At 51.8% G+C, this 23,909-nt stretch overlaps 7 protein-coding genes across 7 annotated transcripts; 3 read left to right on the top strand and 4 right to left on the bottom strand.

The window, feature by feature from the left end:
• Positions 1–1,464: 1,464 nt before the first annotated feature.
• On the bottom strand, positions 1,465–2,330 carry EDD37DRAFT_605089 (uncharacterized protein; the record flags this gene model as incomplete). Its single annotated transcript, XM_062814792.1, has 2 exons — positions 1,465–1,733; positions 1,823–2,330. The coding sequence occupies 2 exons, from the start codon at positions 2,328–2,330 to the stop codon at positions 1,465–1,467; spliced, it is 777 nt and encodes a 258-aa protein (XP_062676118.1).
• A 313-nt stretch (positions 2,331–2,643) lies between these two features.
• On the top strand, positions 2,644–4,334 carry EDD37DRAFT_618987 (DNA repair protein RAD51). Its single transcript, XM_062815837.1, has one exon. It carries the CDS (start codon positions 2,737–2,739, stop codon positions 4,156–4,158), a length of 1,422 nt encoding a protein of 473 aa, XP_062676119.1. The 5' UTR covers positions 2,644–2,736; the 3' UTR covers positions 4,159–4,334.
• Positions 4,311–5,633, bottom strand: EDD37DRAFT_96230 (uncharacterized protein). Its single transcript, XM_062820388.1, has 4 exons — positions 5,488–5,633; positions 5,335–5,417; positions 4,848–5,279; positions 4,311–4,791 (listed from the first exon to the last, which is right to left on the bottom strand). Exons 3-4 carry the CDS (start codon positions 5,246–5,248, stop codon positions 4,464–4,466), a joined length of 729 nt encoding a protein of 242 aa, XP_062676120.1. The 5' UTR covers positions 5,249–5,279; positions 5,335–5,417; positions 5,488–5,633; the 3' UTR covers positions 4,311–4,463.
• A 1,506-nt stretch (positions 5,634–7,139) lies between these two features.
• On the top strand, positions 7,140–8,302 carry EDD37DRAFT_645953 (Pyruvate/Phosphoenolpyruvate kinase-like domain-containing protein; the record flags this gene model as incomplete). The annotated part of the gene is made up of 3 exons (XM_062817688.1): positions 7,140–7,412; positions 7,467–7,719; positions 7,809–8,302. The coding sequence occupies 3 exons, from the start codon at positions 7,140–7,142 to the stop codon at positions 8,300–8,302; spliced, it is 1,020 nt and encodes a 339-aa protein (XP_062676121.1).
• A 1,139-nt stretch (positions 8,303–9,441) lies between these two features.
• On the bottom strand, positions 9,442–12,012 carry EDD37DRAFT_655803 (uncharacterized protein; the record flags this gene model as incomplete). Its single annotated transcript, XM_062818781.1, has 1 exon — positions 9,442–12,012. The coding sequence occupies one exon, from the start codon at positions 12,010–12,012 to the stop codon at positions 9,442–9,444; it is 2,571 nt and encodes an 856-aa protein (XP_062676122.1).
• Positions 12,013–13,438: 1,426 nt separating this feature from the next.
• Positions 13,439–16,424, top strand: EDD37DRAFT_96123 (cohesin complex subunit SCC1). Its single transcript, XM_062820387.1, has one exon. It carries the CDS (start codon positions 13,761–13,763, stop codon positions 15,969–15,971), a length of 2,211 nt encoding a protein of 736 aa, XP_062676123.1. The 5' UTR covers positions 13,439–13,760; the 3' UTR covers positions 15,972–16,424.
• On the bottom strand, positions 16,425–23,662 carry EDD37DRAFT_96122 (uncharacterized protein). The gene is made up of 3 exons (XM_062820386.1): positions 23,220–23,662; positions 22,406–23,080; positions 16,425–22,358 (listed from the first exon to the last, which is right to left on the bottom strand). Exons 1-3 carry the CDS (start codon positions 23,436–23,438, stop codon positions 16,878–16,880), a joined length of 6,375 nt encoding a protein of 2,124 aa, XP_062676124.1. The 5' UTR covers positions 23,439–23,662; the 3' UTR covers positions 16,425–16,877.
• Positions 23,663–23,909: the final 247 nt, after the last annotated feature.

A 23,909-nucleotide genomic window follows, 5' to 3' on the forward strand; every position in this document is an offset into this window, starting at 1 on the left:
GAGAGCCTCATCCTCGTGGCCGGCACGGCCGGCAAGTTCTTAATCTTCAACGATCCTCGATTATGTCTGTGTGAAAATTGTGTCCTTCCCTTCGAGCAGATTTTCTCGTCTTTCAGGCAGCCACAGCTTGAGTCTACCGAGTTCTCGACAAATCTCATGCGGGCACGGACCTGTCAATCTTCCGTGCCACTAACACGCTTTATTGCAAAATTCTCCTAACTTTCAAACTATGTGAGTATGAACCGAGGCTAAAAACATCGCTTGACCTACTGCCATTGTTTCTCCTGCTTTTTGACGTGTCTCATCTTGACAGCCGATCGAAGGGGCGATCAGGAGCACGCAGCATCATAGACTATCATGACTGACTGCAGGTCTGCCATGGAGCTGCGATCCTTGTCTATATGAAGTCTTCAGAATCAAGTCGCGGGATCGTTGGCTATCTGCGGTCCAGAAGCATAACGCTTCAGCAAGCACTCAACTGCACCTGATAAAACAACCGATTCATCACAAGACAGTCACGCACGACATCAAAGAGCTCCCATTGTGAGGTCAAGCACCCTGGAGTTTTCCGTCACATCTTTGCTCCGCAACAATCTGAAGGGTGGTCCGGCCTTGCGATATATCAACCCTGAGTCCGTGCTTGGAGCCGTCCAAAACTTACTCTATACCACTGAATCTATCGAACTTAACATTATGTTCTTATCTATTGCAATTGACGCATGCGTGCGTGTGTTGCTATATCGACTGGTGTTGAGAACTTCCAGCCGTTGGCATTAACGCTCGCTTGATGGTAACTTGAGCTCAGATGACTCGGAGCATTAGGGCATTCTATCCCATGGTATTTGCCGACAGATCCTCTATCACCACTTTGGCATAGCCATTATCTGTCTTACATATATATGCCATGGCTGAATAAGCCATGTGCAATGGCATGTTCAGGATCGAAGCTTTACCACTGAGGAAGACGGCCAGTGTCGGCCAGCCACAAGTAATGCCCACCCTGCTATTGAGGTTGTTGTTGAGCATCTGTGCATCAGCCTCGATGGTCTTGGAGGTTCTGGAGTTCTGAACATTCGTCCTCCGGCGCCTGTGCTCAAGCATGCTCGCTTATCAGTTATCACCAGCAAAACTAAGGTCCGCCCGTCACAAGCGTGGACTTTTGACATTCAGTTTCCTGACAGTTAACGCGCGGCAGCTATCTGGCTGATCTTCAGGGGCCGATTCCGGAAGGACTGCGAGTGACCAGACCAATGGTTTCCAGTTGCCGCAATGCTATGCCGAGGTGGGCGATGTTCGAAGCGACTATGCTGTTCCGGATTCATCAGACCTACGAGCCGCGGTGGAGAGGACGCCTGGTTGAGGACTCTGGCAAACCGTCGAGAAAGTGACTGTAGGTGAGAAGCCGGTCGCACAGCCGCGAGCATCGCGATAACCACCATCATGCCACGTTGACAACCCAATTAATCATGCCCCCTGCCATCTCATAACACCCAAACCAACTTTTCTCCCTGTTACGCCATTGGTCTTTGTGGGCGGCAACGCGATGGCATCTGGCACAAGTTGCACGAATCGGAAGCCGCACTTTTCAAGGACTCTCTTGCTGGACGAGTTGTGTTCGAAATACGTCGCTTCCACAATGTGGGCGTTCATGTACTGAATAAGTACATCCTTGATGACTGTTCGGAGCACTGCAGGCATGATTCCGCGCCCGTGATAGTCGGGGATCAGATAGACTGCAGACGATGAGCTCTGTCGAAAAAAGGCTCACAATCGCTAATGAGAGAACACATTGTGAGAGAAGCAGGAAGGGGTGTCGACTTACATCCAACTTCCCAGATGATCTTGGGATCTCCAGCAGCAAGTCCGTCATTCTCCTGTTTCCGCCTTTGACGTTCATCCTCGTCCAAAATGTAGAGAAATATGCTCCTTTGGGGGGTGATTGTGCCGATGAATGCTGATTCACTTCTCAATCTATCTCGTAATAGTTCAGGTTCTATTCTAATAGTCAAAGGCCACATGCTTTGCATTATCAATCTTTTCCGCTGACACTCTCTTTCCTTGGGATCTCTCCCCTGGTCCCCCAACTCCTCATCGATGACTTGGTATTCTTTCGAACACTCACGTGCTGCGTGTGAGACGAAGAGATACCACTCTTCCCAATCCTTCTCCGTATATGGGTAGGGTGGTCCGTTGAGATTCATATACACACGAGGATCGTTAAGAGCAGCCACGACCATCGGACCGTCTGATTGTCGAGGTTGCGCCAGCATGACATTTTTGACATTTTTATATCCGTAAATCGGAAATAAAGGTCCTGAAACGAATGCCATAGTAACATCTATAGATATCTGTGTCCTTTGAAATCAATGTCCAGTGATTCCGGCCACCTTTTCTGCTCTTGACGTGCACGATAGGCGAACCTTCAGCTTACAGGCGTTACGGCAGCACGACCGAATACTGGTGCTGACAGGCGTGAATGAAGCAGGGAGCGGTGACCCAAGAACGAATTGACCGGTGCATAGTTCTTCCAGCCGGCTTGAGTCACGTGGCTAACATCGGAATGTTTCGTGTTATGATGCGGGGAGATGACGGTGGCAAAAGGTGGCTCAACGGATGGCTGTGCAGAACCAGACAATCGCTAAAGTCAACTCCAAGACCTACAAAACTGCGAACCTGTTTTGAACTTCCTCCCTTCTCTTCAACTCCTCTCCTTCAAGCCATTGGTGGGTAAACATCATGGCAACCTCAGGAGGTCACCTCTTGGTTCCCAAAGCCATGAGGCTGATCAGATATGTGGGTCGACTCATTCGTGAGAAGATACCCCAGGCAGCAAAGCCCGGTATCGAAGCCAACGCCGAACCTGCCTATGCCCGAATCTCTCAGCGTCAACCAGTCAATCGACTTGACCAAATCCGACAGGCTCAAAGCCGCTACTACAGCACCAGCCATACGGTCAAGAATACTGTTCGTCATTACTCTTCCCAACCCGGCTCAACTGCTCGACGTCCACGAGCCTCTTATCCCTCCTCTCGAACCGCTACCGCTGTCGGACGGTCCACTGGTCGAGCACCTTTTGCGGCTACCCTCCGACCAAACCTTACAGGTGGCGCTCTGTGTCGTTCTGCCGGCGGATATGGTCTAGGAGGTGGTCGTGTCGGGGGAGCCAGGTACTTTTCCCACTCACCAGCGGCTCCAGCACAGGTAGTCAACAATGTATCCCAAGCTGTGCGAGCATTCTGGCTTTCTGGACAAAAGGCTCGTTTCGACGGTGCAAACCCGCGTACAGGCGAGAAGCGATACCGGGCTATCTCCAGTTTGCAAGAGGATGCAAGACATACCATGGACATGTCTCGAGCCGACGCTCCAGGATCCTTCATCGACTTCAAGGTCTGCCCCACCATCACTGCCGTTGGCCCTTTGAGCACTGTCCCTCGCTCAGAGTCAGCTTCAACCTGTGACTACGAGATGGAGAAAGATACCTTGAACAACACCATCATCATGTCGAACCTGTCCGCCGACTTTGGCCGTGCTCTGAAAGATCTCGCCGCCATCATGAACGATCTCAAACACCTAGCCACGCTAGGCGACTTGCCAATCACCCTGCACAACAGCACGACTCTGCGAGTGCGCTTCTCAGGCTGCGATGCAGACACCGTCGAGAATCTGTGTCGAGAACTGAACATCAAGCGTGGCATCGTCGGTCAAGACGAGGACTTTGACGCTCAGAATGGCACCGACATGGCATTGATGTTTCCGTACGCTCCTAGCAGGACTGCGAGTGAGGTCTGCGTGGAGACGGCCCACAAGAGACCTGCCAAACGCATCAAGCAAGATCGTGTTGAGTGGCACGAGATGCTCACTCCGCCCCAACAACGCTCGCCGGGCTTCTCGCATGTTTCGGCCACCAGTCAGTCGCAGGATGCCTTTGAGATGATTGACAATGCTATGGGTCATAATCCGTGGGTTTCGTCGCCATCGGGTTATTCCAGTCTGCATGAGAGCGAAGTTTGGGGCGATGACGATGCAGCTATGTACTTCTTCCAGGCTGATCAGCCACGAATGGCAAAACAGCATGCGAAGTCAGTGAGAGGTGACGAATATGAAGGGTTGGAAGGGATATATCGATTTATCGAGCAATGTGACCGAGCCAGATCCTGATATATGAGGACAGCTCATTGATGACAGTGCCATGCAGGGCCTGCTGGTTTTCCTTATGTGAAGGGCTGGGCCTCGTAATGAGCCCGGGGCCCAAACAGTCGTTCCCTTCGAATGTGTTTCTAGCAGAAAGAGCTACAATAGCGAGCCTCAAATTGAATGAATCCCCTTGTAACAAAGTTCCACATTATCTAAGCTTCTACCGTGTCCGAGTATCGTGAAGTTCCGCCATTTTGCTCCTCCCTGCCTTTGAAACCATGAACGTTGATAGACTGCCAATCGCCGCAATGTCCCATCAGATAAACGCCTCAAGGACCGCCCAGAGGAGGAGTCGCCACACCATCAACCCCGTTGTGGGCGTCGCCATCTGCTTGGACTCCTCGAAACCTCAGCTCTTGAATTTCCTTGGTGACCCTATCATTTTCCCTTTCCAACTGTTCAATTCTCTCCTGCATCTCAGCAATTTCATCTTCTGCGCCAGAAGAGAACTCCTCAATGATCTTGAACACACGCCACAATCTACCAATCACGACGAGCGAACCGGCTTCTTCGATCGGACCGCGAAGGAGCACGTCGACGATGAAGCCTGCAACAATGACGCAGGCGTCGAAGACGTGGAAACCAGATTTGAAATAGCTGTTGAAGAGCGACATCAGCATCCATTGGAGCTTAGAAGTTTGGATTTGGCTTACCCAGGGCCGAAAGCGAAGACGCTGCCCAACAGTTCTGCCATGAACAGGCAGGAGAATACCAAACTGACATAGTTCAACACATTCTGCGTCATATTCCACTCTCTGTAGTGGAAACCCTTCTCGCCACCATGTTCACATATGTGGAGAGATATGAGGAAATCGGCGAAGATACAACTGATGTCGAGCGCCACCAGGGTAAGGACAAAGTAATGTCCCCATTTGCTGGAAAAGAAGCGCTGAAGACGATTGCGCAAGCTCCACACCCAAGAGTCTTCGCCATGAATCTTGACAATATGGCAGGCGATGAAGTCGCGCGATTGACGGAGGCTTGAGAGGTATCGGCGGTCAGAGGGCAACAGGGGAGTCTGCTCGGTGTAGGCTTGCCACTCGTGGTCTTCCATGGCGAAAGGTGGAGGCAACGTTATTGGAAGTCTCTAAGGAGATGTGAGCGCATTATCACGGATGATATGGTGGCAGGAAGAGGTACTGTACCAGGGATGAAGAGAGCAGGTCGACTGGACGGCTTTACCTTCGAGTGCCGGATGCAGGGCCGGTTAACGACTTGCGCGGCTTCAGAAAGTCAATGCTTGAGTTCGTCAAGGGGGAGACGGGATGTGCAGTGTCCCAGGGAGACCCGAACAGGAAGCCGTGTATGGTAGTCAGCCAATTGGCCGATGGGTGCTTGTGATACTCATGGCCTTTGGATCTTAGGATTCGCAATCCCATGGGCATGCTCAACGGTCATGCGTTAGCTTGGAAGTCGTCTCCGGAAGCAATGATGTCATCGCCATGGGGAGAGTGCCGGCCTAATCAATACAATAGCTGCATCAGAAAGGAGTGTAGAGACGGAGCAAAGTGAGAACAAACACTGAATTGAACATTCTCTAACTTGATATGAGCATGAGCAATGCCAACCAATGGGCCTGTTGTTTGGAAGGAATGAGTGACTTGAGGGTGAGCTCGCCAATGAAGAAACATGACAGCTATCTCAGGATGGCGCCGATGAGCACTGTCCGCGGGTGGTCATTGATCATGGTTCCTTCCTGATGCTCACTGACGGTGATGAGCACGATGAGTTGTCAGCAGCTTCCCGTTTCAACTCCGTCGTGATTGCCATTCTTTGCAATGATGGACTTCCAATCCCAAAACTGAACTTATCACTCTCCCATCATCTTTTCGAGCACCAACTTTACTACCACTCACTATCCAGACTATTCTGCTTCAGCTACAGTCACATTGTCTTGCATCGTTCCTCTATCGCACTGTTTGATCTGCTCGCCGCCATGTCTACATCAATCGGACTCCTATTTCATCAGATCCGCTCTTTTCTCCCTGGGAAAGTAGCTGATGACAGCGATGACTCCGACTAGAAGTCATTGTTTTGGTATGCTGTTGTCGCCCTATTCGGCGCCGTCTGCACCGGTGCAGTGATCAAGACGACCGCCTGGTATCTCAACCGACGTCAGCCTCTACAATATGGCCCTGCAGTCCACCCGCTACAACATGAGCTCACAGTCCAGCCTCGACAACACGCTCCTGCCATCTATCAGCCACAAGGCGCTCCTGCAATCAATCGTCGACAAGACGCCGCTGCAGTCCAGCCTCCACAATATGCCCCTGCAGTCCAGCATCCACGACAGCATCATGCAGACCAGCCTTTACAACAAGATCATGCAGTCCAGCCTGAAGAAGACGACCTTGCAGCCTATTTTCTACAACGCTACCTTCACAACCTTGCAGTTCAGCCTCCACAACCCGACCCTGCCCTCCAGCTTCCTCGACGAGGCCCTGCACTTCCTCCTGTCCAGGAGGAACCTGAAGCTGACGACCATTCCGACGACTCCGGCAGAACAGCATTCACCCTAGTCGGGCCACTTTCTGATTACAATCTTGACCCGCCCTCCGATGAAGAATAGTCAACAGGCGTTGGTCCAGGGACTGGAAAGCTTAGGACGGCAGTTTATACCAGAAGGGATACGTGGAACACAAACGAAGGTACGTCTATCACCGCCCTACACTGCCGTCGTTCAGCACTGACCAATTACAGGATGAACCGATCGGACAAGCATGTACAGCATGCGCGAAATCAGGTGGGAAAGGTTGCTTTGATTACTCGGTAAAGTTTTGTTCATTATCGGTCTTGGGGAGTTGTGATAGATCCAGAATGTACTTTCTTTGCTGTTTTTGACCAAAGATCTTCCCCTGCCTCTTGCTTACGTACCCTTGATCTTCTCACGTCCAGAACTTCCTTAGCATCCCGCAGGACTCGCTCCATCTTCAGGTGAGTCTGTCATGGAGAAAAACCCTGGGGAAGTCGGCATCATCGGCTTCAATGCCGAACCCGGGGCATATGTTCCAATCGCTGAACATTCGGGGTATTCTCGTGAGGAGACCCGAAACCTGGAGGTTGCGGAGAGCGTACATGATCATCAGACTACCCAGCATCGTTCACGACTTGAACTCCCAAGGAACACGCAACGCGCCCTGACTACCAGGTCACGCACCATGGCGACCATTTTCCCGAACAACTTATATCGGTCGCGAGAGGAAAACTCCTTGTGCAAGGTTTGTACATGCTCTCCTGTTGCGCGATGCTCTTACTCACCTACCACTTGACAGGCATTCGGCATCAAGCTCGTCACATCAGCTGCAGTGGTTCAGATCGCGAGTCAGGCTGGTTTCGACTCGCTCTTTATTGATCTGGAACACTCGACTCTGTCTCTGAATGACGCAAGTCAACTCTGCACCGCAGGTCTCTTGGCAGGCATCACGCCTTTCGTTCGGGTCCCATACCAATGCGGAGACGGTTTCGTGCAGAGAGTCTTAGATGGAGGTGCAATGGGTGTGGTCTTTCCGCACGTCAGCAGTCGAGGTAAGTTCTATCTTGTCCCTGGGTATCCGGAAATTCTCCTACTACTTGACCATTGGTGACGATGGGGAAACGCTCATGCGTGGCCACAGTTGAGGCTGAAGCAGCTGTCTCGATATCTAAGTATCCGCCTCAGGGCAAACGATCAATGACCGGCCAACTACCTCAATTTGCTATGGTCCTACAGACGGCACCGAAAGTAACGGGTCCCAGTAACGACATCGGATCAACTGTCTTTGTCATGATCGAAACGAGAGAGGGTATCGATAACCTCGACGATATTGCTTCGGTCAAAGGTGTGGATGTGCTGTTAGTAGGGGCAAATGATCTGTCCATTGAACTAGGCATGCCGGCAGACTTTGAGAATGAAACTTTCCAGGCTGCTCTCAAGCGGATAAGTGATGCATGCAAGAAGCACGGCAAAATCATGGGGCTCGCTGGCATTTATGATCGACCTAAACTGCAGAAGTGGGCTATCAGTGACCTGGGCGTTGGGTTTATGCTTGGTCAACAGGACGCTAGTTTTATCACGAAAGGGGCAAAGCAATGTGTTGAGGATCTGAAGGCGTTGCAAGAACCGGCATGAAGCGCATGAGCGGTATCACAGACATGACCTTGACGTACCACAGTTCTTTCATCATATCTCTTCATTCTCCTTCTCAATACGCCGACAGGATTGTACGTGGTGCTCAACCCCCGCAGGCTAAGGTTCACAACCAGGCTGGCTCGAAAAGGCGGCTGTGGTGATCTCGAGAAGTGTGCTCTCAACTCTCCGCTACAAGTATGGGGAAAGAGGAGTACGAAGATTATCCTGTCCCCAGGGTCGGAAAGTCGACAGTTTTTTTTCGGGACAAAAAGTCTGGTTCTTCGAGATGACTTGCCAAACTTCGTCTTCCAACTTCCAAGAGTTGCTTCTTTCAATTTCAAACCTTAAAACACAACCCACTGCATGTCAGACTGTCAGATGTGCCCACTGCCCAGTGTTCGCCATGCACAGGCCTCGCTTACTCGGTTCCCCTCATGCGAAGTGACATTGTCAAGTCGACGCCTCTAAACTTAATCGTCTGGACGAGGAAATGGATCGTGCGACACATCAACACAGTGAACACACCAAACGACATCTCACTTTGCATCGTTCAAAGCTATGTCGACGTCAAACCCTAGCGTCAACGACATGATCTACGAGATGGTACCAAGAACCACAAGTGACACCATTCATGTGAGTGGGTCGTAGACTATAACAGGCTTTGGATGAATCTTCAGTTCCATTCAATGGCATTCATCCAAGAGGCAGACGACCTTGTCGCTGCCTTATCAGGCCGTAAATCGCTACCATGCCCATTATATTGACACCTCCTCAACCGTCTCTCCACATCCTCTAAGCTCGCCCCAGTCTGCTCTCGCAGATCATGACAGCCGCTAGGTCATCAACAATGTAAATGTAAACTTTGATGCCTTCTGTCGTCCGTATATGCTCGTCACCTTGGACTTCCGTATACTCCGTAGTCGCGATGGCCGCACCACAAGGTGCCTGTTACGGGCCCAAAAAGAAGACCACCCATGAGACACGCTCAATATTCGTAAAAGACAGGCTCACTGTACAAGATAGAGTGAAATACTCCGTAGAGCAACGCTAGCAAGCAAAGAACCACCCACTCCAAGTACAAGCTGCACCAGCATAAAACTCGTCTCGTATCTCCCATGCCTTTTCTCTATGCCCATTGGTCATCGAAGGAGTTCCCAGTCGTCGTCAATGTCGACCGAGCCTCTTCTGTCAGCACCCGAACTTTGGCCTGCGAACATCAATGCAATCAAAGCAACGCCAATCACAACCACGCTTGCAACCGTGACTGCAACAAGACCCCAATGAAGCACGCTCAATCGTTGTTTCCTCATCATGATGAGAATCATGGCTGCGACAGCACAAGCCTCTGCGGATATAACCCCAGCGAACACACCTGCATCGACTTCGAAATAGGCTTTCCTTCGGCCCGTTGCAAGGAGGATGCTCGACATGACGAGCAGAATATATGAAATGGCAATGAGTCCGGTGTAGAAGTAGAATAAAGTGCGCTCCAGCATTTTCTGTCTCGGCGTCAATAGTTGGTGATCACGGAACTTGGAGCCGCTAAGGCGCTTCGAACGCCGCGATCGTGCAGACCTCGGCGACCGCTGTGGTTGCGGCACTGTGTCGTCGGTCTCGGAGCTCGACGTGTCAGCGTCCTCAGTGTTGGTGACGCTGTGTTGGTCATCGAGCAATGGCTCCTGTTCCGCGGCAGTGGCTTTGCCGTGCGGCGAGAGTGGTGGGAACCATGATATCACCGTGGCTTTGCCCTTGTTGAAGCCCTCGGATATAGCCTCAAAAGCCTTGGACACGGTCTCGGCTCCGGGGAATGTAGATTCATCGGGATTGACATAAATGACATAGCCTTCTTCTTGATTGTACTCTGACTCTGGATCGTCAAATTCGTTCCAATACCTGGTTGGTGGAGGCGACCGTTCTGGTACTACGATCCGCGCACGCTTCTTTCTCCGTGTACTCGGGCCGGAGGCATCAGACAGCTTTGAGATGGCGTCATCGCTGGCTCCAGCGCCGTCCGAGGTGGCAGAAGACTGACCATTTGTTCCTGCTGAGAATATGCTTGCGGCAGGTCCTTCCGTCGAAGATGGACCAGAAGATGTGCCACCAATGTCAGCAGGGTTTAGCCTGCTCCGGTTGGCAGCACCAGTTCTGGCCAAACGAGGAAGAATTGGCACCTTTCTAATGTCTTTTTCTAGGAGTGATTGCCATGAGGGTTCGGCAAGGTCCTTCTGAGCAGTGTGAACGGCCATATCTTCGATCGTGAAATCGTGGACCCGTTCTACCAGATGTGACTCATCGAATGCGCGGACAACAGCAGGTGTCCTTGCAAACTCCCATCGGATATGGAGAATCGCATAAGGGAAGGCATCGCCAGCTTGAGACTTGTGTTCCGGTTCGCCAACGACGGCCATATCCGCAGGTGCCACGGTAACACCAGTGTCGAGGGTAGCCCAATTACCCACGTCAGCAGTATTGGTAATGCCTACATATCTGTTCCGTGTGGAACAGACTTCAGCTAATGGTTTGACGTCTCGATGTTCGGTCAAGTAGTTTTGGATGGCAGCTATCTCTTTCGAGATATTGGGGGCTGGGAACTGCCGCTGAAGAGCTCGCGCCAGGTCCTGGCGACTTAGAGTGAGCATGGTACCACCAGATGATGTTGGCGACAGTCCAGCAAGGGTCACGACCGCATTCGGTTCCGAGCTCCAATGACCACCTAAGGCTATGCGGGACGGCCTCGAGGTGCTCGTATCCTTGACGAATCTGTATGCATTGTCGAACACAACCATGTGGGTGACGATGGTGTTAGATTTAGAAAAAAACTCCACATGCTTCTTCGAGATTGATGTCTCCGAATTATGTCCGGAATGCGTGGATGGTACAGAGGCATCGCGCATATGCCGAAGGAGTATGGTGCGGGCCTCATCCAAGTTGTCTGGATGGATCCAGTAGAATGCACTGCCTGAAGCCTCACCGTAAGGGACAGTCAGAATCGCAGCGTCGAATGCCAGCGGCCCACGGAGGACTGATTCATTAATCTGGGTGATGGGGGATCTCTTGGCCGACGCCGATATTCTCTTGTTTTGTCTCTCTTGCGATGGTTCTCGAAGTCGGCCAGTGAGCATAGGTTCGGCAAGTTCTTCGGTGAGGATTGCTTTTTCTTCTGATAGTTGCTGCAAATAATCCGAAAAGTCCGTCTGCAGTTTCTTGGAAGAGAAGACCTCGACATCCAATCGAGTTTGAAGTGAAGTCGACCCGGTCCATTTTCGATACTTTTTGAGGATCTTGCGGAAGGCGGTCTTTTGCACAGCTGCGAATCGAGACAAGTTCTGTATTTCGTCTCCTATGTCCTCGATATCTCTAAGCATTTGCCGATATTTGCGAGCCTGCAGGACGGGCTTGTTCAATGCATTGTCCTGCACTGCGCGCTGAGCTATCTTGATCTGTTTCTCAAGATGGGCCAGACGCCGTTCGATCTCGCCCTGTTTACTCCCCAAGAACAGGGTGACATTGTCATATTCAGCTCCCAACACCGTGCAAAGCTGGTTCTCCAACTCTTCCCACTTGTTTCTTCCCTGAGTCGGAATATCGCGAGGTCCTGCAGCACCAGCAGAGGTTTTGTTTTTGATAAGATGCTTGATCTCGTTGTAGTTGACGTTATAAGCGGTCCATTTCGGTACGGACCTCTGAGAGAGGGTGTCACCGAACTTCATTTGCACGCGCTGTTGCCAGAAGAAGTCAACGGTTTTTGGTTGCAAAAGTTCGAGACGGGCATTAGCTTCTCGAAGTATTTACTCATGGAGGGGCAGGACGGGCTTCTCGAGAATCGGTCCCGTAAGCGGGGATGCCGGCGGACCAGGGTCGCTTGATGAACGGCGTGTAAGCGAGGGTAGAAGGAAAAGCAAGAAGGGCAAAAGCCCTGAGGGAGATAAGTCGGTGATCGAAGAGTCGAGCTCTTCGTGATGCAAAGATAGGTGAATTCGACGCAGGGTGTTTGAGTACCTAGTAGGCTGGCCGGGGAAACCTTGTCCCAGTTATTATATGCAGCAAGACGAGTCTGGAAAGTAAAATATTCAAGTAGTGGCTAGTGGGCATTGATGCAGGATTTGCGGCGCTTTTTTTTAGGGTCTGCACAGGCTCCTTAGGCCTCAAGCCTGTTTCCAGCAAAAGTGGCACCGTCTGACCGTTGTCGCTCTTTAGATTCATATTGACACAGTACTTTCCCTTCTTGTCGTCCTGGAGTCCTTTACACACAACGACATAGCATTAAGCTTTGGCAAGAGGAAGCGCATCAGCTCCACCGCCCAATTCATATCAGCTTAAAGTCAAGACACTCGCTGTCGCGAAGCTGCTGGACCATGTACTTGTATCGTCGTTGTACTCCCCGTCAGACCATGCCAATTTTTCTGGAAACAGGCTCGGCCTGTCAATCATTGAGACTTTTGGCTTTTCTTCGGCTTGGACTGGGCGGCCAATCTCCATATCGACTACCACTGCAGGCTTAGGTCGGCAAATACCAAGTGGCCTTGGTGGCTGAGCGGAAAGACACATGTCAGGCGTTAGTTGAGCTTGGCTTGCTTAGCAGTCTCCAAAGCGACGGTGATGGCACTGAAGCGGACTTTTACTTATCTTGTTGATTGCTTTGATAGGTAGGACATCGACTCCCTCCCTGCACACCATCAACCACATGAAACGAGAACAGAGATGCATATTTCTCAACGGTCGAGTAAACCTAACACAGTTAAAACCTGCGAGGAGATGTTGAGAAGAAACAAATCTACCGGCAGCACGCGTAGGCACATACTCGTATTGACGCATGCAGTATGCAGCTGACTCTGCAAGAATTTTTCTCTGCTAGTCACCGCGACTTGCACACAGGGAGTCAATCAAGTCATCCTGTTACTTTCCTGAGAAAGGAGATCGCTCTGCATGTTTCGGTTTGCCATCTGGGTTCCCACCAGGTCAATACCACAGTATACCAGCTAGGTTTCTTCATAGACCCAAGAGCAGTAAAGATAAGTAATAAGGTGACATGGTCTGTTCTCCGAAGAGTCTCAGCTCCTCGCCACCTCCACTACTTCATAACAAGAACCACAGTTAACACGTAACGTCACCCTGAAAAATCGAGGTACGTACCCAAGCATGTGCAGAATGAGGCGCAAGAGACAGAAACTCTAGGCTATGCAGGCGCCCCTAAGATGGCCCTAAAGCGCCCCTAGAGCCTAAGGTGACATGCGAGTGGCCAACTTCCCCAGCTAAAATTCCTATCCACTCGTCCTGCGCCGAACTCCACGGCGCCACACCACCAGTGAGGCTCAGGCTAGCAGAAAAAAAATTAATTGTCCGATCACAACGCTAAACAATGCGACGACAGTCCACGACAAACCACACTTACGGTTGTAGCGAGGCCTGACGAATCGACTTGTCTTTCCATCGCTTCAAGATAACCTCGATCTTGGTCATGGCACTCGCCAGTCACCCGATGGCTGACTCCCAGACACTATTGACGAGTCTTGCCGACTCGACCTCGTCATTTTTGCAACCACCCACAGCCCTTCACCTCGAGGCATTAGCATGTGTCAAGAATCTCCTTGATCCTTTGGCGGCCGATGTTGCGGATGCTCAAAAGCTGAGACGGGATGAGAACAGGCGGAAGAGAAAACGTGCTGATGTGGATCGTCAAGAGGAGGTTCTACATTTGAGGCAGGTATACACGTCTGGCCTTGGTGTGAAGCAGGTATGGGAACAGGCGAGGAGGGTCCTGGAAGCCGCATGCTCTGAGGTGGAAAGAGATATCGCCTCGCAGAAAGAGCAGATACAGTCAATACTGCCGCCGAATGGAGTAAAAGGCCATGTCACAGCCAGTGACGACGTTTCGGATGAGGAGGACTTGGACGACGAGGAGGGTCTGTTGGAGGATGAAGACCTGGAGGATGATCTCCTCGATGAAGAGGCCTTGGACGAAGAGGAAGACTACGAAGAAGAGGACGCTTTGGACGAGGATATGGAAGATATAGAGGCCGAAGACGAAGAGCTCGAATCAGTATCCGCAGAAGAGGAACCGACCACATACGTCCCAGATCCGAATGGTCTGAATGACGGATTCTTCTCTATAGATGATTTCAACCGTCAAACACAGTTCCTCGAGCAACAGGATGTCCGGGGCGAGGACGACAACCCCAGCGACGAAGACGAGATCGACTGGAACGCTGATCCCCTCAGTATGCCCTTGCCAAAAGCCACTATCACCAGCCAAAAAGGCAAAAAGAGCAACGACATCGCCGACGTGGAAGATGGTTCTGAAGAAGAAGACGGCCCGACATTCGGAGACGCAGACCTCGATGCTGACGATTCCGACGAGGACATGGTGGATGGAGACAACCTCGACCTCGAGGCCTTTATGCCCACACTAGAGAATACCAACGAGGTCCGGTACGCCGACTTCTTCGCGCCTCCACCCAAGCAATTATCCAAAACCAAACGCAGGCGCGCCCTACCAAAAACCCAACCAGCCCCTCAAACGAGACCACAAGATGAAGACGAGACGGAGACCGACATGCAGCGTGCCATCGCCGACGTCCGTCGCGATCTTCTCGATTCCGATGACGACGGCGTCTCCGACGCCGAGTCCGGATCAGACGATGGGCGACCATCCACTAAAAACATGTCCACCCATGAGAAACAACAAGCTGCCATCGGGGCCGAGATCCGCCGTCTCGAAGCAGCCAACGTCGCCAAACGAGACTGGACACTATCCGGCGAAGCCCGCGCCGCAGAACGGCCTCTCAACTCCCTGATAGAAGAGGACCTCGAGTTCGAGCGCACCGGCAAACCCGTCCCCGTCATCACGGCCGAAGTATCCGAAGAGATCGAACAACTCATCAAACGACGTATTCTAGCCCGCGAATTCGATGAAGTCACCCGTCGCCACCCCGACGCGCTCGGCACCGCAAGCGACACCCGCCGCGGCCGCACCGAATTGCTAGACGACACCAAACCCCAGTCCTCTCTCGCCGAAGTCTACGAGCAAGAACACCTCCGCGCCACCGACCCAGGGTACATTGACAAGCGCTCCGCCGCAACCAAAAAGCAGCACGACGAGATCTCACGTCTCTGGAAAGAAGTCTCCAACCAACTCGACCTGCTAAGCAATCTGCACTTCAAACCGAAGCGTCTCGAAGCCGAGATCAAGACCGTCGAAGACAAACCCACCATATCAATGGAAGATGCCAGGCCTATGGGTCTAGGTGTCAATGCGGACGAAAGCATGCTCGCGCCCCAAGAAGTCTATCGACCCGGCGAGACGAAGGCGCGCGATGACAATGGTGAAATCGTCGTACGCAAAGGCGGTGCTGCCGCGAATAAAGAGGAAATGAGCCGCGAAGAGAAACTGCGTAGACGCCGGCGGGAAAAAGAACGCGTCAAGAAAGCAAATGCGCAACAAGGCAAGTCGTCCGCGACTACGGTTGCGAGCGCCAATGGCAAGGGCGTGGGCCTGGGCAAGAAATCCAAGACCCAGGATAAGGCGGATATCCTCTCGGATCTGCAAAAGGGTAACGTCAAGGTCATTGACAAGAAGGGTGAGCTGCAGGATCTTGGTGGTAAGAAGGGTAGGAAGGGCCGCGATGCGAGTCAGGTTCAGGTTGGTAGTGGGGGTGTGTTGAAGTTGTGATTCTTCCCTACCTGGATCCTGTAATCGGCGGGCGGATATACTCCAGTATCGCGTCTTCAGGATATTGTGCTTGCTGTTGACTGGGACGAGCGAATAGAAGCCGACGAGTCAACATATACATCATGAGCAGTGCATGAGCGGACAGCACATCAAAACTGCAGTTTCTCGCGCGAAAGACATCGGACAAGTCAATGTGAACGCTGCATTTGAAGGCAACATGTATCTCAAGAGGGTTCCAAATAAGCCGCAATGACTGCTACATTCAATTCGACATGATATTGTAGCTTGCAATGCTGTGTATCGTACTGCCGATCGTGGCCACGAATGCTCGGGGATGCTGCATTGACAGGCAGAACGTTCGAGGACAACAACAAGATACTACCAGTTGAAGATAACACCAAATAAATGTATTGCCCGCAGCAAGATAGTATATAAACAATAGAACTGAAGGGGGTATCTATCCAACAACAAGAACAAAAATATAACCGCAATCATCAATCATCAATCCACCCAACACAGACAATGTCAAGCACGACGCAATCCGTTCCGATGCCAGCACCGGTCTCTCGGCGAGTCGAGTGCTGAGAATGTAAGGTCTTGAGCCTCCATGGCCATTGCCGGTGCAACAGAAGTGAACCCATAAGCCTCTCCGACCAGGCTCAACCCATATTGTGTGTACCTTCAGATAAAAACCAATGCAATATAAAACAACGCTTGCCTCTACCTGCTGAAAAGATGCTAATCAAAAACTGCCCTCGCTTCCCATACCTGGGGCACCTATGCCGTGAGAAAAGCCGATATTGTGAAGATTGAGTAGACATGCTGGATGATGCCGATGTTGGTGAGGGAAAGATGAGTCCACATGTTGACGACAAGATGTCTCCGGACGCGTCTTTCATGAGTCAATTAGAAAAGACCGCCCAAGAAGCTCTTCCGCTTGCTGTCATTCCTGCCGAGCGCCGGTCGACCGTCCCATGTCTTCACAGGCGCTTCATCGTACCCGTAGCCGCCATAGCCACGATCATCGGCAGGATCGAGATCTCGACGCCGGCGTCTTTCTCTTCTTTCTCGCTCCTTGTCCTTTTCGTCGCTACCGTTACTGGCACTCTTTACCTCGCCATGACGAGCGGCTCTTCGTCGGGCACGCTGTTCATCGATCTCAGCTTCGGTCATTCCGGCATATTTGTCCTGATGTCGACTGCGGCGCTTGCGGTCGAGCTCTTCAGCGGCTGCTCGAGGCTTTTCGCCAGATGGGTCCAAGATAGTTCCGGCCACTGGTGGTATCTCTGGTGGCTCATCGGCTTGCGAGTTTATCCAAGAACTTGTCTTGTTCGCTGGAGGTGCGAACCCCTTACCACTACCACTTCGGCTTGAATGGTACTCCTCAACCAATGCGGTTGCTCTATTGCGACTCGATCGATCACGGTCCTTGTCTTTTCCCTTTCGGTCCTCTCTGCGTCTTTTTGCGTCCTCTTCCTCGGCAAAATAGAATTTCCGGCGCTCCTCTTTTGCCTTCTCGAGATCTCCACCCTGTTCAGCTTCGAGCTTAGCGCGAAGACGTCTCCGTTCTTCCCGACGTCGTTCTGCTTCGGCTTCCATCTCGGCTTCTTCTTGTTGCATGCGTGCTTCTTTTGCCGCCCGACGAGCTCGCTTCTCTTCGCGGCGCTTGTCTTCCTCTTCTTGCTCCTTTCTTGCCCGCTCACGAGCTTTGCGTTGACGAGCCTCAAGGTCGGCCTTCTCTCTGTCTCTCCTCTCCTTGCGTCTCTGCTCACGGTCCATCCGTTCAGCCTCTTCCTCTTCATCACGTGCCTGTCGTTTGGCTTTTCGTTCCGCTCGCCGAGCTTCCACGTCGGCGTCGGTTTCAGCAGGTGCATCGGTGGTAAGATCCTCAGCATCGAGGGCACGAGATTTTCTCTTCGATCGCTCCTTGTTCCGGATTGGCAGCTGGTCCTCAGCATCAGTCAGAGTGTTACTCCTCTGTCTTTCTCTCTCGGGCTCCCCACGTTTTGGGCCTCCAAAAAAACTGCCAAACAAGCCACTCGATCTCTTCGATGTGGTATTGCTTCGTTTCAAAGGGGGAGGGTAATCCACAAAGGCAAGATCGTCGGGTCCGCTAGTCACTAGGGGATCTCCATTCGGGGCCGTATCGACCATCACCACATCATCATCTTGAGAGGCTTCTTTCTTGTGTGTCTTGGCCTCTTTCTTCGACTTTGATGCTTTGGACTTTGATTTCTCCGTGGCAGACGCACCATTGACGGCGGGTGGGTTTTCATAGGTGTGGATCATCACCATGTCATCATCGTCGATAGCGTATGGATCAGGAACCTTGCCCTTCACAGACGGCCGCCGCCCGAGCTTGCTGGATTTGATGCCCATGAGTTTAGCCGCCTTCTCCGTAACCCGCTCATCATCGGGAGGAGGTGAGAGCAAACCATCCACAGACTGACGTCTAGACGATGGCGGCCTAGAACTTGTTGCATCGCTGGTCCTTCGCGTCGGCTTCGAGCGCATTGCCGAAGGCGGAGGTCCACCAAACATGAAATTCGAAAAGGAGGTACCCCGGGTTGGAGTTGGCCTGCTGTCTTTCTTCATTTTGGTGTCCTTGTCTGAGTCAGAAGACTTAGAGAGCTTCTCTGCATCCTTTTTGTCTTCTCGCTCTAGCTCCTTTGGTGTTCGGGTTGACTTGACCCGTGTCAGATTGGAGGGCAACTTTTCTTTCTTGACGAGCGCGGGCGTTTCAACATCATCCTTGGCTTTATCCTTGCTCGACTTCTTCACAGGCGGCGGCGGTGCTGCACCCCAGAATCCCCACGAGGATGTGGCAGAACGTTCAACCTTGGGGCGTTCTTTCTTTGTGGACTTCTTCCCCTCAGGCGGTGGAGTCGGAAGCTTTGGAGGATCTTCAGCTTTCTTGTCAATGTTCTTAGCGGTTGGCTCTTTCGACGTGGTGGTCTTTGATTTTGAGCTCTTCTTCTCGACCTCTTTCGTCTTAGATTTGGACTTCTCGGGTGATTTGGGCATAGATGAGTTGTCTCCACCAAGAAAGTCGTCCAAGTCGTCGCCGAACGCGCCAGGGAAACTTCCAGGCACTGAGTCTTTGGACTTTTTCTGTTCTGCAACAGGAGACGCGTCTGATTTCTTCTTGGAAGACTTCAAGGTGGAAACGGCCGTTTTTGAGGCTGATGCTGATGCTGATGCCTTGTCCTTTGGCTTCTTTTCCTCTTTGGGCGATGGCGCGTCCTTGGTTGAAGGCAAATCCTTAGTCAGCACCTCGTCCGTCTTCGACTTCTTTCCGCTGTCTTCCTTCTTGCCTCCTTCGAGAGCTTTGATACGATCTGCCACTGAAGAAGAGATCTTGGTCTTTCCCGAGCTCATTGCTTTCGAGATCTTGGAAGAGGATGTCGGCTTGTCAAGGTCAAGTAGGTCGAGATCTTTAGTGAGGCCAGCTAGTGCATCAGCCTCATTGGTGGAGGCATGTTTGGTAATTTCCTTTTTGGAATCAACCTCCTTTTTGCCAGCTGTCTTTTTGCTCGTCGACGCGCTACCCCAGAATCCAAAATAGTCGTCAGCCTTTTCCTTCTCTTTCTGCTCTTCTTTTTCCGTTGAGACTTTCTTCGTTTTGGACAGCTTGTCGGATTTCGCTGCTGGAGCTGGATCATCGAGGATATCAAGAAAATCATCAGTATTCTTGCTTTTGCTCGATTTTGTCTCAAGTTTGGAAGATTTGCTGGTCTTAGTCTTGGAGCTCTTCGCAGCCTTCTCTTCGGCCAATCGTGCAGCCTCGGCTTCTTCAGCCTCGCGAGCAAGCCTTTCTTCCTCTTCTTTTTTGGCTTGTTCTTCGGCCTCTTTCTTAGCTTTTGCCTCTTTTTCCTTCTTCGTCAACTTCGTGCTTGTCGTAGTTGGTTCGAAGCCCCATGCACTACTCTTGCTGACTTTGGGTTTCGCTTCTTCGACAGGACTTTCCACAATGTCGTCAAAGAAGCTGCTCTTTTTCGACTTCTCTTTCTCGGCGCTGATCTTGGAGGTAGTGCTTTTCTTAGATGCACCCTTGCTCTTAGTCGTCGTGAGAGCCGCCCAGGTGTCGTCGTTGTCTAAAATATCCAATGACTCTGGCTCGGGAGTAAGACCTTGAGCTGGTGGACTGGGAGCAGGTGGAGGTGGCTCTTCTTTGGATTTCGACTTCTTACTCCCCTTCTTATCCTTTGTCCCCCATGCTCCCCAGACATCATCCTCAACGGCTTTGCTGGATTTCTCTGGCTCCATAGGCTCAGCAACCTCGACGATACCTTTCGTCTTGCTGTCTTTGGTGCTCTTTTTCTTGTCTTTGGTGGTAGTGCCCCAGGAAGCCCACGTATCTTCCTGAGGCTCTGGTTCGGGGATGGCTTCCGGTTCAGGCTCTGCTGCTGTCTTCTTTTTTGCGTCCTTCTCCTTCTTTTTCTTGTCCTTCGCAGACAGCCCGAAACCAGCCCAAGTATCGTCTTCATTGACTTCCATCTGCACCTCGGGCTCGGGTTCAGGCGGAGGATCGGCGGCCTTCTTTTTGGCCTCCTTCTCCTTCTTCTTCTTGTCCTTGACAGAAAGTCCAAAACCACCCCAGCTGTCCTCTTCGGGTTCTGGTTCAGGCTCCGGTGGAGGTGGAGGAGGTTCGTCATCAAAGTCAAAGAACCCCTTCTTTTTAGCCTCCTTCTCCTTCTTTTTCTTCTCTTTGGCAGACAAGCCGAAGTCCAGCTCGCCGAAATCTTCGACCGGCGGTTCAGGCTCAGGAAGCGGCGGAGGCGGCTCGTCTACGGGATCCTGGATGCCTTTCTTCTTGGACTTCTTCTTATCTTTAGTCGACATACCCCAGCTATCTTCCACCTCAACCTTTGCTTCCGGCTCAGGCTCGGGTGGAGGTGGAGGAGGATCATCGTCAAAATCAAGGAATCCCTTCTTCTTGGCGCCCTTTTTATCCTTCTTCGTTGCACCCCAGCCGGTCCAGGTATCGTCTCCCTTGACTTCGGGCTCGGGCTCGGGCTCAGGCTCAGGCTCAGGCTCAGGCGGAGGCGGAGGTGGAGGTGGCTCCTCGGAAGGGATAGGGAGACCTTTCTTCTTGGCCTCCTTCTCTTTTTTCCTCCTCTCCTTAGCAGAAAGGTGACTCCAGTCTTCTACCACTTCCTCTTTCGGCGGTTCAGGTTCATCCTGAATTTCTGGAATGACATCAGGTATCGAGGGTTCTGGACTTATCCCTTTACTCTTCTTACCCTTTTTGTCCTTTTTGCCGATTGTGCCCCAAAAGTCATCAGCATCGGCTGGAGGTTCGGGCTCAGGCGGAGGCGGTGGTGGAATCTCTTCCACTAATGTGGCCTTCTTGCCCTTCTTGTCTTTCTTGCCTTTCGCTGTGCCGAATGACGCCCAAGTGTCATCCTCTGGCAAGGGGTCTGTCGTGGACGGTTTTGTATCGGCTGCTGTTCCTAGGTCGACGGAAGCTGAGAGATCCTCTATTCCTGTCTTCTTGCCCTTTTTGTCTTTCTTCTTGGTTCCCCATGCAGCAGCCATCCAGTCGTCACCCTCATCCGCTGCTTTTTCTGGTTCAGCAAGCTCGGGCAAGGCCAGAAGGTCATCATCGAGAGCCGAAAAGCCTTTGTTTGCCTTTTTGTCCTTCTTGCTGGTCCCAAATCCCCAGTCAAAGCCGCTGTCAGTGCCTCCGGCCTCAATGACGGGATCTTTGGTATCGGTGACAGGCTCTTCTGCAGCACCTTTCTTGCTCTTTTTCTTGTCTTTCTTGGTGGAAAATGACGCCCATTCATCCTCTGCGGCAGGTGGCTCTGGTTCAGCAACCGGCGGTGGCGTTTCAATAGGATCATCATCCAACCAGCCCTTTTTCTTCTTGTCCTTCTTTTTCGTGGTTGTGCCCCAAGCACCCCATGAATCCTCTTCTTTGGTCTCGGCCTCGGCAGGTGCAGGCTCTTCTTCTTTCTTCTCTTCAATGACAGCTTTCTTCTTCTTATCCTTTTTGCTTGAGGCGAAACCCCAGGCATCATCCGTACCCTTGGTGTCTTTCGCCTCGCCGTCAAGGTCGAATGTGTTATTTCCAGAGTCCAGGTCGCCAAAGTCGAAGCCACTATACGCCGAAGTCTTCTTCTTGGATTTATTTCCCACTGACCAAGGATTGTTGTCGCCAAAGTCAGTAGAGCTCTCCTTCTTGTCCTTGTCTTTGGCAGCCTTGTCCTCAGCCTTGGTGTCGGTGTCAAGCGAACCAAAGTCCCAGGTCTTTCCCCACGCGCCGAAGCCTCCGGTGTCCTTCTTGCTCTCAGAAGCGCCGAAGCTAAACTCCAGTTTGGGAGCAGTATCGTCCAAGCTGATATCTTGGAAAGCTGAGGTTGCTGGTGGATCTTCGTCGGCACCCTGAAAAGTCAGTCATCCTACGATGCGAAGCATTTCCTCAATCATACCTTCTTATTTTTCTTCTTCTTGTCCTTCTTCGCCGGAAATCCCGTGGTCCAATCTTCGTCGGCAGCGGCATCGTTAGCCTCGTCGGCCCAACTAAGAGGATTAGCAGAACCTTTCGCAGCCTCTTCCTCATCTTTCTTCTTCTGCTCTTCTTCCTCCTCTTGCTTCTTTTTGCTCTTCTTCTTGTTCTTCTTACTACCACCAAAATCCCAATCGTCGTCATCTCCGCCACCTCCCTTATTATCATCGCCGCCACCGTCACCACCAGCGTTCCCTCCAGCACCAGCACCCTCCCCAGTGCCATCACCACCGCCTTCGCCGGGCGCGGCTCCCTCTCCTTCGTTGTCGGAATCGAACCATTTGGCCTGCTGGGCAGCTTTCTTCTTTTGCTTCTTGCCCCGCGTCTGTATACCAGTGGTGTCACCGAAGTTTATGCTCGCATCCATTTCCACGGATGAAGATTTGTGGCGTAGGCTGGAGGACAAGGGTGGCTGTTCTGCGGTGGCAAAGACCGCTGCATATGCTAGAGGTTCGGAAAGCGCCTGCGACGGAAGGCGCTGTTGACAATTCGAGGACCCAGTGGTTATGTAAGGTTGAATGTAGTCGGAGACCTCCTGTAACAAAGCTGCGACCAGCGCAGTGACTTCTAGATAGGCCTCATAACTCGGGATCTTGATCTATAGTCCTTGTCAGGAGAAGCTCCCCATTGAACTCGAGTCAAGATAGAGCATGCGAATGAGCTTGCCAAATGCAGAAATGGCGGTAGACACGCCAACTTGACAAATGGCGTTAGCAACGAAGGAATGTCTTGCATACCCGTTCAGTCGGCCTGTTGTTCTTCAACATGGCGGTGTGCCGTCTGTAGCGCCAATCGGCTACATTATTTGGAGAAATCCTGCCAGCCTCCCGCGTCTCGTAACTATGCGACAACGGCCATTCATCCATTCCAGTATTCCACCACTTCGGGGTCCTTTGTCGACGAAACGCGCTCTCGCCGACAGCGGCGACTGGCGACGCGGCTACGAGGGCCGCCATTGTGGGTTGGAGTGTGAGAGTGGCGCAATGTATAGTGGGAGAGCATTTGCTGCGGCGAGCGCGAGACGCGGAGTCGGGAAAAGTGTAAAACAGAAAGATATGAGGCTGTCTATACAGAGCCTCCTTCTTGAGCGATAGATTAGCGAGTTGAAAGGTGATTGAAGAACTGCGACTTGCAAGTGTCAGGAGGTCACAAGTTGTTTAGAAGTGCCATTGGTCATTCCAAGGTTGGCACGCGAAACCGTCCCCCTTGCAGATCCCGGAATGGAATGGCCCAACGTGGATAAGGGACTTATCGCGGGTAAATATCGATACACAAACTGATTCTGCGCCAGGTCAAACAGAAATTAGGGGTCAAACATCGTCATAGTTATATGAGATATGTGTTGAGGCATCGACTATAGCAATCTCGAGACAACGACTGAAAATTTTCCTGAATGCCTGAAGATTTCCGTACAAAGTGCAGCACCA

This window comes from Exophiala viscosa (assembly GCF_022695815.1).
Source record: "Exophiala viscosa unplaced genomic scaffold EDD37scaffold_1, whole genome shotgun sequence".
Classification (NCBI taxonomy): domain Eukaryota; kingdom Fungi; phylum Ascomycota; class Eurotiomycetes; order Chaetothyriales; family Herpotrichiellaceae; genus Exophiala; species Exophiala viscosa.